We start from the raw sequence: 12,342 nt of genomic DNA on the forward strand, positions 1-12,342 counted from the left end.
AAGAGAATTACAACTACCAGACTTTTAGAAGACATCTGAAGGCAGCCTTCTTTAGGGAAGCTTTTAATGTTTGATGCGTTACTGTATTTTAATATTTTGTTGGAAGCTGCCCAGAGTGGCTGGGGAAGCCCAGCCAGATGGGTGGGGTACAAATAATAAATAAATAACTAAATAATAATAATAATAATAATAATAATAATAATCCCCATCCAGGATTTCCCAGTTTCTGCCTTCTGAAATACCGTATTTTCCCGTCTATAAGATGCCCCCATATATAAGACACCCCCTATTTTGGGGGACTCAGATTTAAGAAAATGGGGGGAGATGTATCTGTGTATAAGACGCCCCCTTAATTTTTGACATTATTTTTTTGGGGAAAAACCTAGTCTTATAGACAGAAAAATACGGTGTGCCCCTCTGCAAACCACTGTTCCAAATCTATACTGTCCTCCTGCTCCTGGGAAGATTCAGGATCAGGAGAAGGGAGTGGCTCCAACCATTTTTCCTCAGTGCAACCCTCCTCAGCACGGTCCCTGACACTCGGCTACAGCCTTCTCCAATCTAGTGTCCTCGAGGTATTTTCAAGCACATCTCCCATCAGCCCCAGCTAGGTTCCTGCTGCTTCTCATGCACAAGTGGAGGTCTTAGAATCATAGAATCATAGAGTTGGAAGAGACCACAAGGGCCATCGAGTCCAACCCCCTGCCAAGCAGGAAACACCATCAGAGCACTCCTGACATATGGTTGCCAAGCCTCTGCTTAAAGACCTCCAAAGAAGGAGACCCCACCACACTCCTTGGCAGCAAATTCCACTGTCAAACAGCTCTTACTGTCAGGAAGTTCTTCCTAATGTTTAGGTGGAATCTTCTTTCTTGTAGTTTGGATCCATTGCTCCGTGTCCACTTCTCTGGAGCAGCAGAAAACAACCTTTCTCCCTCCTCTATGTGACATCCTTTTATATATTTGAAGATGGCTATCATATCACCCCTTAACCTCCTCTTCTCCAGGCTAAACATGCCCAGCTCCCTTAGCCGTTCCTCATAAGGCATCGTTTCCAGGCCTTTGACCATTTTGGTTGCCCTCCTCTGGACATGTTCCAGTTTGTCAGTGTCCTTCTTGAACTGTGGTGCCCAGAACTGGACACAGTACTCCAGGTGAGGTCTGACCAGAGCAGAATACAGTGGCACTATTACTTCCCTTGATCTAGATGCTATACTCCTATTGATGCAGCCCAGAATTACATTGGCTTTCTCTTGCTGCTTTGCATACCATCCGCAAACACAGGTTGGAGTGGTTGCTGAGAAACATATCAGCCACTCAAATATATTATTAGTGTTATTACCACTACTTCATGCTTCCTACCCCTTACTGCTGACTGCCCTGCCTCAGTCGCCTGGGCTTTTTGCTCAACAGAAACAGATTCCCAACCTTGTGGAACAGGAAATTTACATAGCATTGTGATGCAAGAGATTTTATTACATGCAAACGTCATTTTCAGAGTGAACTCTTGCACACACACGGAACACAAAGTTGTAAATATTCCTCTTGCCTGTTGGGGTGTCTCTGTAAGGGGAGCTAGGCATATGGAAAGCTAAGGATCGGGGCCGAAGTCTTGCTGAGATTTCAAATGTTATCTACCTTATGAGGACATGAAAAGGAGAAACAACAATCCATTTATTGTTAAGTCAGTTCGTAAACACAGACAGGAATGTATCATTAAAATCTGACAGACAATACTCTGGTGACTGACTGCGCCGTGTGACCAACCAGTCATTTTCAGAGCAAGATTTCACAGGAGAGTCTCCACGGGAGACAAAGGAGAGGGGCAATCCAGGATGCTGTCATAAAATATAAGCGATTTCTCATGCTGTAAAAGTTGCTCTTGAAGAAGACTCCCTCTAAATCCTTTGTCGTAGTCCTGCTGTAGATTAGTGTACCTGCAAAGCAAAAATGAATTAAATCTCCTTTGATGATGATGATGATGATGATTTATTTGTACCCCGCCCATCTGACTGGGTTGCCACAGCCACTCTGGGCTGCTTCTATTGTATAAAGACATTTGAAGTGCAATGTAATACTGTTTGGATATACCAGCCATGTTTAATGCCTTCAAGAGTCCAAAAGGGAAAGAGTGATGATGATGATTACTATTACAGTGGTACCTTGGGTTACAGACACTTCAGGTTACAGACTCAGCTAACCCAGAAATAGTACCTCGGGTTAAGAACTTTGCTTCAGGATGAGAACAGAAATCGCGTGGTGGCAGCGCGGTGGCAGCAGGAGGCCCCATTAGCTAAAGTGGTACCTCAGGTTAAGAACAGTTTCAGGTTAAGAACGGACCTCCAGAACAAATTAAGTTCTTAATCCGAGGTACCACTGTATTAAAGTTGTATACAGTGGTGCCCCGCAAGACGAATGCCTCGCAAGACAGAAAACCCGCTAGACGAAAGGGTTTTCCATTTTTGAGCTGCTTCGCAAGATGATTTACCCTATGTGCTTGCTTTGCAAGACGAAAACGTCTTGCAAGTGTTCCGATTTTTTCCCGCTTTCCCCCACTTTTTCTAAGCCGCTAAGCCACTAATAGCCTTTTAGCCGCTAATCCTTTAATAGCCGCTAAGCCTTTAATAGCCGCTAAACCGCTAATAGCACTAAGCCGCTAAGCCGCCAATAGGGTTGCTTCGCAAGACGAAAAAACCGCTAGACGAAGAGACTCGCGGAACGGATTAATTTCGTCTTGCGAGGCACCACCGTACTGCCCTTCATCCAAAGATCTCAGAGTGGTTCACAGCATAAAAAGACAAGATAAAAACACAAAACACACAATAAAAACAGGAACAAAGCAACATTCCTCCCTCCCACAACACATTTAAAAGGGCATTGGATGTCAACCAGCCCAAGGCCTGGTTGAAGAGAAACATTTTCGTCTGGCACCTAAAGGTGTATAATGAAGGCGGCAGGCGAGCTTCCCTGGGGAGAGCATTCCACAAACAAGGAGCCACTGCAGAAAAGGCCCCGTTCTCATTTTGCCATCCTCCAGCCCTCTTGTGGAAGAGGCACACGAAGAAAGGCCTCCAATATGTAGAACTGCCTCATGCAGAGTCAATTCAAAGGTCTAACCACCCCAGGATTGTGACTGACAGCTGCTCACCTGTTACCTAAGATGGGGATATCGGGGACCTGAATGCAAAGAAAGGTCCTATTCTGTTTGTATTAAGCATATTTTGAAAGGCGTTGTTTAAGCCCATCTGATACAGCTGTGTATTCAGGGTCATTTGGCTCTGTTTCCCATCCCTGTTCACTGCATCTCTGCAGAGGGCATTCCATCAGGAAGGGCCACCACTGAAAGGGCCCTCTTTCCTTCTAGTGGCTTCTCACTTGGGAACTTGGGGAAGGCCCTCCAAGAGAGATATCAAGTCCCTGTCTGAAAATGCAGTATCATATGTGAATATTCATTCTGTTCAGGCTGGTCCGACCATGTGTCAAGATTCATGTGCTGAATATGTTGGAAAACTAGCCCCCTCGGGAGAGGCTGGCCCCTCTCCCAGGCTCCCAGGGCTTGTTTGCCGGTGATCTTCCCTGGCTGGCATCCCGGCAGTCCAGGGTAGATCTTGATAGGCGACACCTCCCTGTGTGAAAGGTGCATACCCCCTTTCCCTGCATACCAGCAGGAGAAAGAAGATAGTCAGAAAGTCTGTTACATTTCTACTTTATTTCTGACTGTACAACTGTACAAAAACATGTCCGTTCACTCAGACTTCTCCGAGCAACTCACTAAGACTTCCTTCACACAAGCAACAGGAAGGTCTCATATTACACAAAGAACAAAGCTCTGTGAATTCCCTGGAACTTCCTGTCCCATGGTCAGCTCCATCATGTGATGTAAACATCCAGCTGCTTGTTCGCAGCTGTGTAGTACTCATATCCCAACAGAATATGCAAGGACTTACCTGTGTGAGATGGTCCAGAAGCCTAAAGTGTTAATCATCATTAGTGAGGCCAAAAAGAAGTAAAACCACTCCAGTCTACCCTCATTTAGAACATTTGGAAACCAGTCACCTGTTGGGGAGAAAGGAGAAAAAACTGTATTTAGATGAGCTCCAAGAAACCCATCAGAAAAACAGAGTATAGAGTGTCAAGATATTCGAAGATGGCTATCATATCTCTTCTCAGTCTCCTCTTTTCCAGCCTAAACATATCCAGCTCCTTCAAGCACTCCTCATAAGGCTTGCTTTCCAGACCCTTGATCATCTTGGTTGCCCTCCTCTGCACACATTCCAGCTTGTCGACATCCCTCTTAAATTGTGGTGCCCAGAATTGGACACATTAGTCCAGGTGTGGTCTGACCAAGGCAGAATAGAGTGGTACCCTCAAACCTCAGAAGGGTCCCTTGACACAAAGCACGAGATTGCCAAATGACATGCGTGTTTCATCACAAATAACAACAACAACAACAACAACAACAACAACAACAAATCTTTATTTATACCACGCCCTTCCCGGTTCAGAAAACTAGGCTCAGGGTGGCTAACAACAAATTTAAAACACTTAATTGATGCAACAAAAAAAGCACAAAATACAGTGTAAAACGTGAATAACAATGAATTCAGAATTCAAAAATCAATTTAGGGGGAAAATCCATCCAATAAACATTAGATGATCACCAGGGCTAGCTGGCTAAATTAGTCCTATTTGGGCCAGCGAGGAGACCAGGGGAGAATTAGCCATGGGATCCCAGAGCAGGTAATCTTCATAAAAAGGGGAAGGGGAACGGAAGGGAAGGGAAGGAAGGGGAATAAAAGATCAGGCTAAGTTCAAATTGAAAGCCAGGTGGAACGGCTCTGTCTTACAGACCCTGCAGAAGGTAGTTAAATAGTGATGAGGCTGGAATCATGTGGTCTGCTTCTTACAGTAGATTAACCCGACTGTTAAGTTGTGGGTGAACATATCAGACAACACAGCGATTCTTCAAACAGCTCTTGTTTATTCACAGGCCAGAACAGAACTGAACTGAAGGGTTCAGCAAGCCTGCTTATATAGAGCTCCAGTACAACGTAACTGTAACAACTTTCTGTAACTATCCAATCACTGAACGCCACTTTCAATCCCTTATTTGCATATGTGGACCTGAACTATCTACAGTATCCCCCTGCTGGGCCAGGGTGAGAACTTCAGTACATAACATCGACCCACTGCTTCCCAAATTTCTTGCATATCAGAATGTAACTCCCAGTAAGATTATGCATTCTGGGGGGGTTGGGCCAGATGCCCTTGAAGGTCCCTTCCAACTCTATGACCTCATCGGATACAGCAATGCATTTTTGGTGCCCCAAATGTGTGCACAGATTTACATATTTTCCACACACACACAAAAAGATTGTCCATTAAAAAAATCATATTGCATTGGAGAGTGTGTTGGAAAGTGTGTTAAAAGTGCATATACATAAATGGTGTGCACAAAATTTGCACAGTGGGACACAAAGGAACAGCATGAAATGGGACAGGAATAGTATGGAGGCAGGTGAACGAACCCATGTCTAAGTGGCAGCAAGACCTAAATGGGGCAGAGCAAGCAGTTCAACCCCAGCCCTAGTCACAAAACCCCCAGAGCTGACCTATGATATTTTGTTACCAGAGATGGAGCCGCAAATGGTGTCCCCCAGGTCTGCATATGCAATACCCAAGTCCAGTATGTGGAGCAGAAAATCCCACAAGCGCCTCTCCTCTGGCAGTAAAAATACACTGATAAGAATAGCTATTTGCCTCCTGTGAAATGCTTTTATGCACATACCTCTCTCGCCCAGAGATGGTCCCTACCAGAGAGGAATGGCAAACTAAGCTGGTGGACTTTGCTGAAATGGCAAAGCTGACAGGAAAACCCAGGAACCAAGGGGATAAAAACTTTACAAATGAATGGGAAACATTTATACAGTGGTACCTTGGGTTACAGATGCTTCAGGTTACAGACTCCACTAACCCAGAAATAGTACCTTGGGTTAAGAACTTTGCTTCAGGATGAGAACAGAAATCATGCTCCGGCAGAATAGCAGCAGCAGGAGGCCCCATTAGCTAAAGTGGTGCTTCAGGTTAAGAACAGTTTCAGGTTAAGAACGGACCTCCAAAATGAATTAAGTTCGTAACATGAGGTACCACTGTATAAGTTATCTAAGAGACCACTGTAAGCAGATGGGAACATTTTCATTTCACTTGTAGCGTAACAAATACCATGGACTATATGGAGTGATTTTAAAGTTAGAGTATGGAAGAATATGCAGTTGTAAATGTTTAAAATGGGACCCCATGGAAGGGGTGTGGGGGAAGTCGTGAGATTCGGAGGAATCTCTGTATATGGACTTATATTTGGATTTTTATAACCTTGCATTTGTAAAATCAAATAAAAATTATTTCAAAAAGACCCTCTCTCTGGCACTCCTAAGCATGCATGGGAGGTCTTAGCAGGTGCCAAGGAACATGTCCCAAGGGCAGCATGGTCCTCACGGGCACCATGTTGGAGAATCAAATGGCATCTTCAGTAAACAGGAACATTTGCAGCGGTAAGCACAGTAAAGGTAGGAATGATGACCGAGTTTCCACTCCACCACTTGTGGTAGACACAGCACATCATTGTAGGTTTGGAGGGGCTGCCCTTTGCTTCCTCTTTTATAACGTGAACAATTTTTGTGTACATACAACCCCACTTGTCACGCGAGGCGTGGAGGGACTTCAGAGCCGGGAGAGACTTTGGAGGGTCCCCTCTTGCTGGAAAATACGTGCAAACCAGTTTTGCACACCAGTTCGTGATGAAGGCCAAACTGGGAGTTTTTTGTGATCTATGATTTTATTGATATGTGTATACAGGCTGAGCATCATGTTACAAGTGTGTACATGGATTCAAATGTGTGCAGCCAGCACTCATGTATGTTGATACACACACTGCTGAGAGGTTTAGGATCTTTTGCTGGAGTTATAATGCACGCTTGTCTATGGATATGTGTTTTACCCTCAACTCCATGCCCACAAGTATAAGACAGGAGAGCTCACATCATAAACTCTCCAACAGATCTTGGTCCCTCATTTGATTTCTGGGTGAGTTCCCAAAGTCATAGCTTTGGTTCCTGCACAAATCAAACCTCTGTTTCTTCCCAACTGCAAATGAACCTAGATCAGGGGTCTGCAACCCGTGGCTTCGGAGCTGCATGTGGCTCTTTTACACCTTTGCCGCGGCTCCGGGGCAGATACTAGCGAGGGGAGGAGGCGCATTGTGCGCCCCGACACTCCCCACTGTGGCGGGCGCTGTACTGGTTGTGACGTTGCATGGGGGCGGTGCGTGCATTAGTCACGCACCGTCCCGACGTCACCTTCCCGCCCGCTGTCAGATCACGGCTCCAGAGATATATTTGTTTTAAATGTCGCAATGGTTTTGCGGCTCCCAGTTTTTTTTCCCTTCGAAAACGGGTCCAAGTGGCTCTTTTTGTCTTAAAGGTTGCAGACCCCTGACCTAGATAATCCCCATGATGTGTCTTCCATTCAGTGAAGGGGAAGGGGGCAAGCTTGCCCTGTCCTTCTGGAAGCATCACTACCTGGTTGTTTCTATGGCAACACACCCAGTATCTTACCAACTCTTTAGACATGTACAAAGGATGCTTAAGAGGCTGGACTGGGGCTATGAACTTAGCAAAAAGACTAGTTTGACCACCAGGCAGTTCCTTATACTACAGACTCACATCTTACAGAAATAAAACCAAAGGCTTGGAGGGAACACAAATCTATCAGTCAAACAACTCCACAATTCTATAACAGTGCAAGCAATATTTTTGAAAGGCCGAACTGGGAGTTAAGCTGCAAGAGCAGCTGAGCCTGTGGGGTGAGATGTTTCTGCCCTTCTCTTGGACAACCGCAAACACAACTTTGTTAAGCAATTTCCTCCACTGGATCAACAAGAATAAGCTGTCAGTTGCCAGCCGGGTGCCAGCAGAGTTTGCTCTCGCTCAGTTCCTCAGACAAAAACTGCCTTCATTTGTCAGGGAGCAGAACAGCAGCACCTCCTCCTCCACTCCCCTTGTCTTACTCCTCAAAGATGCGACAGACTGAGCCGAACTCCCAGAGCTAGGTTTAAAACATATCATTTAACACTGTCAGCTGACTGAGCACCTAGGAACTATATACTTCCCCCTTTAGTAGCTTATAAACTTTTAGAGCCATCATTCATAATCAAGCAGCTTTTCATTTTACACATCCCAGCGGCTGCAAGGACTCGAGGAGAGAATAAGTGTGTCTGACGGCAAGGAAGGGTTTTATATGGGTCCCTGTGCTACAGCTTATGGGTGGGAGGGAAAATCTATTTTTGTTTGCATATTAATGAGAAGCGACTTAAGTTGCACTTCTCAAACCAATATGCAAAGCAAAGCACAGCTAGCTTTTGAAATTCGCACACTTCTGAATTTTGCGACACAGTTCTCCAACAACAACAAAAGGCATATAATTCAGAAAACAAGAAACAAAAATGCATTGTGTTGGGGAAAATGCTTGCGGGAAAGTGTGTGCATTAGGCAATACTGCATACAAAAATGTGACCATTAGGAGAAATTTGCACTGATGTATGTTCAAAAGGTGTTTCTTTTTTTAAAAAAAAGATTGCTGCAGAAATGCAGAGAGCTGAATTTAAGACTGCAAAAATGAGAAGCAGAGAGGAATTGAAATGGACAGATTTGCCCATCCTTAGACACAGTTAATTTTGTTGAGTTCAACAGAAAATGGCTAGAATTAGGGATCAGGGAGGAAATAGTTTGATCCACTCTTTGCTGTGGACTGACTGGATTTGACATTCTCAAAATTACTAGTGAATCAGAAGGCAATTTCCAGTCAGATCACACGTTCCTCCAGATTTTGCAATGCATTTTCCATGCGTCAAAGTCATGCTCAAAAATACATATTTTGCATTAATGTACATGGAAGCATCCTTTTTTTTTGAAAAGTGTGTATATTTTATGTTAAACATAGGTATCTTATGTAAAAAGTGCACACAAAATAGATACAATGAACAGATCCAAATGCACTGGAACAAATAAGACCCAACAAATTAAGCTCCAACAAGACGAAAATAGGATGGAATTAGATGCCCAGACCATCCCAAGTTGAAGGGCTTCGCATGTGTGGAGCAAAGTGGTAGAATCTTCACACCAAGTTGTGAAGCCTGTTTGTTACAAACTCACTTTGAGCTCACAAAAAGTATTTGAAACAGTCTCAAAATGCTTATAGGAATAGGCAGCTCTATAGGCGGAAGTGACATGCATATCTTTGGAAGTTTGAAACAGACCCCAGAATCAAGTTTTGAAGGGTTTCTTAAAGTCAAACTAGAGGCCAACAATTATTGTTCATATTAACTTCACTCTGGAAGAATCCTTGATATTTGTGGATGTTCACATACTCCTAAATCATAGCCCTACAATGTGGGGACCAAGAGATGGACAACAAAAGTAAATTCTGTTTGCCCTTATGGTGGCAAAGATACATATACAGCAAAGCTGGAATGACAAATAACCACCCATTCACTACTCAGTCGTCCGAAGATCTCACTGCCCTTTCTACATTTGAATACAAGGCTTATAATTGCCAATCTGATTTAGACATGTTTGGACATATCGACTTCCTATATTAATCTAGGCTTTTAAGTTAGGATTGATGGAATATTCCTCCCGTTAGTGTCAGATGGCAATGTTTTTAATCTGGCTTTCTCCCCTCTTTCCTTCTGTTATCTTTTCAAAATAATAATAATCTTTTAAAATATTGATCTCATTTTTAACCAATCTGGCTTTTCAGCAACCATGTAATTCCATTTTAGGAAAATGATGGTAGCCAGGATCAATCGGAGACTGAATGAGAGGATCACGATCACACATAGCTATATTTTTATTTCAGAATTTACCTGGGCAGGTTCATATGGGTGTAGCTGATCCTTCAAATAACCTGGTCCCAAACTGTCTAGGGCATTGAAGGTTACCAGCAGCACTGGAACATAGTAAGCTGCCTTATACTGACTCAGACAATTGGTCCATCTAGCTCAGTGGCTCTGCAGATTTCAGACAGGGGACATTCCCAGTCCCACCTGGAGAAGGTAGAGTTTGAAGCTGGAACCTCCTGTTTGCAAGGCAGATTCTGTCTGGAGGGAATTTCAGAAAGGCGGTGCTCTGTCCTGGATCTTAGGCAAGTCAAACAAACAAAAAACAACAACGCGTTTGGGGTCTTCCTAAAAATCTCAACAACTTTCAGAAATGTTGTTGTTTAGTCGTGTCCTACTCTTCGTGACTCCATGGACCGGAGCACGCCAGGCACTCCTATCTTCCACTGCCTTCCGCAGTTTGGTCAGACTCATGTTTGTAGCTTCGAGAACACTGTCCAACCATCTCGTCCTCTGTCGTCCCCTTCTCCTTGTGCCCTCCATCTTTCCCAACATCAGGGTCTTTTCCAGGGAGTCTTCTCTTCTCAGGAGGTGGCCAAAGTACTGGAGCCTCAGCTTCAGGATCTGTCCTTCCAGTGAGCACTCAGGGCTAATTTCCTTAAGAATGGATGCATTTGATCTTCTTGCAGTCCATGGGACTCTCAAGAATCTCCTCCAGCACCATAATTCAAAAGCATCAATTCTTCAGCGATCAGCCTTCTTTATGGTCCAGCTCTCACTTCTATACATCACTCCCGGGAAAACCATAGCTTTAACTATACGGACCTTTGTTGGCAAGGTGATGTTTCTGCTTTTTAAGATGCTGTGTAGGTTTGCCATTGCCTTTCTCCCAAGAAGCAGGCGTCTTTTAATTTCGTGACTGCTGTCACCATCTGCGGTGATTATGGAGCCCAAGAAAGTAAAATCTCTCACTGCCTCCATTTCTTCCCCTTCTATTTGCCAGGAGGTGATGGGCCCTGTGGCCATGATCTTCATTTTTTGGATGTTGAGCTTCAGACCATATTTTGCGCTCTCCTCTTTCACCCTCATTAAAAGGTTCTTTAGGGGACTTCCGGGTTAGCGCCATCGCCGAATGGCGGACTCCCTCCGAGCTCCGGAGGGAGTCGGCTCGGCAGGGGTCGGGTCCTACCGCGCCGGCGACGCGGGGACCCTTAAAAACCACGGGAACGGATCCCGTGGACATGGTGACTCGGCTGGCACCGTTATCGCCCTCCCGGCTTGTGAAGGAGCCTTTTTAAAGGCTACGGATCGGGCGCCGGGGAGTGGCGTGGTGCTTTGAGTCCTCCGCTTCCCCTGCCGGGCGCAGCCGCATGCCATCCGGCGGAGAGCGCTGGCTTCTTCCAAAGGAAATTCGGACAATTAACAACAACCCGTGAGTAATTGGGCAACCGGGTATAAAAGGAGGAAAAAAGAAATTTTTTTCCGGATTTGGCACGAGCGGGAGGGGATCCAAAAAGGAAGTCAGTCCCCTCCCTGATTGTAAACATGCTAAAACAAGGACTGAGAAACCAAGATCGATTTAGAAGTTTATTGATGACAAAAATTACTAACTCCACGATGTGAATTATAAGAACTGTGCTGGAGGAGAAGAGTCGAGGGTGAGAGGAAAAAGGCAACCCCCCCCTGGGAACCGGGGCGATTCGGAGAACCTGGCGAAGAGAGATGGAGAATTTGACAGCTGTCAAAGGAGCTGTCAAAGCTGGAAAATATAAAGAGGACTTTGCTACAAGTTTTTTGCTGGTTAACTTTGTTACAATTTGATATAAATATGGATATAAACTGTCGGGGAAAAAGAAACAACAAATTGACTTTTGGACTAGAGGATACAAAGTTATTGCAATCCCCCTAGAGGGGTTTCGGGACATTACAAGTGTCGTATGTGGAAAACTACTCTGGGATGTGCATAGGTCTTATCTCCTGGGAAAGCTGCAGAACTGAAATATTATTTTGTCTACAGAGGTGACCATAATACAATAGAATCTTCTATTGAAGCAAGAAAGGAACTGGACGTAAGTCTTTGTCCCTGAATAACAAACCTCTGTAGAGACACTAAGTTTTGAAACAAGAATGTTTTGACAGCTGAACAAGACAGAAACCTGAGAAACCAAGAAATAAAAGAGTAAATGACTAAATACGACACGGAAAGAACAACGGGAGGAGCAACAAAAGATTTAGGAAAATTAAAGGCCTCTATTAGACTGGATTTATGAAGTTAAATATTATTAAAACAACCAAATCTGAAGAAACCGGCAAGATGGACTGAGAAAAATTTGGCTGTGGACTTAAGATCTCCAGGCCGACAACATACAGACAAATGGACATGGGGAATCAAAACCGGGGAAGGGAGGGGGAATCCTAGAATCCAAAGGCTTTGTAACCAATTTTTT

The 12,342-nt window shown here is 44.4% G+C and overlaps 1 protein-coding gene across 1 annotated transcript in view; it reads right to left on the reverse strand.

The window, feature by feature from the left end:
* Positions 1–1,295: 1,295 nt before the first annotated feature.
* The window catches only part of SLC15A5 (solute carrier family 15 member 5), a 52,268-nt gene continuing 41,221 nt past the window's right edge, over positions 1,296–12,342 (reverse strand). Inside the window, exons 9-10 of the mRNA XM_082239014.1 lie at positions 3,948–4,056; positions 1,296–1,937 (exon numbers count right to left, since the gene is read on the reverse strand). Coding sequence (XP_082095140.1) covers positions 1,790–1,937; positions 3,948–4,056 — 257 coding nt within the window. The 3' untranslated portion in view covers positions 1,296–1,789. The remainder of the gene's footprint in view (positions 1,938–3,947; positions 4,057–12,342) is intronic.

This window comes from Podarcis vaucheri, assembly GCF_965113315.1.
Source record: "Podarcis vaucheri genome assembly, chromosome: 10".
In the NCBI taxonomy this organism is placed as follows: Eukaryota; Metazoa; Chordata; class Lepidosauria; order Squamata; family Lacertidae; genus Podarcis; species Podarcis vaucheri.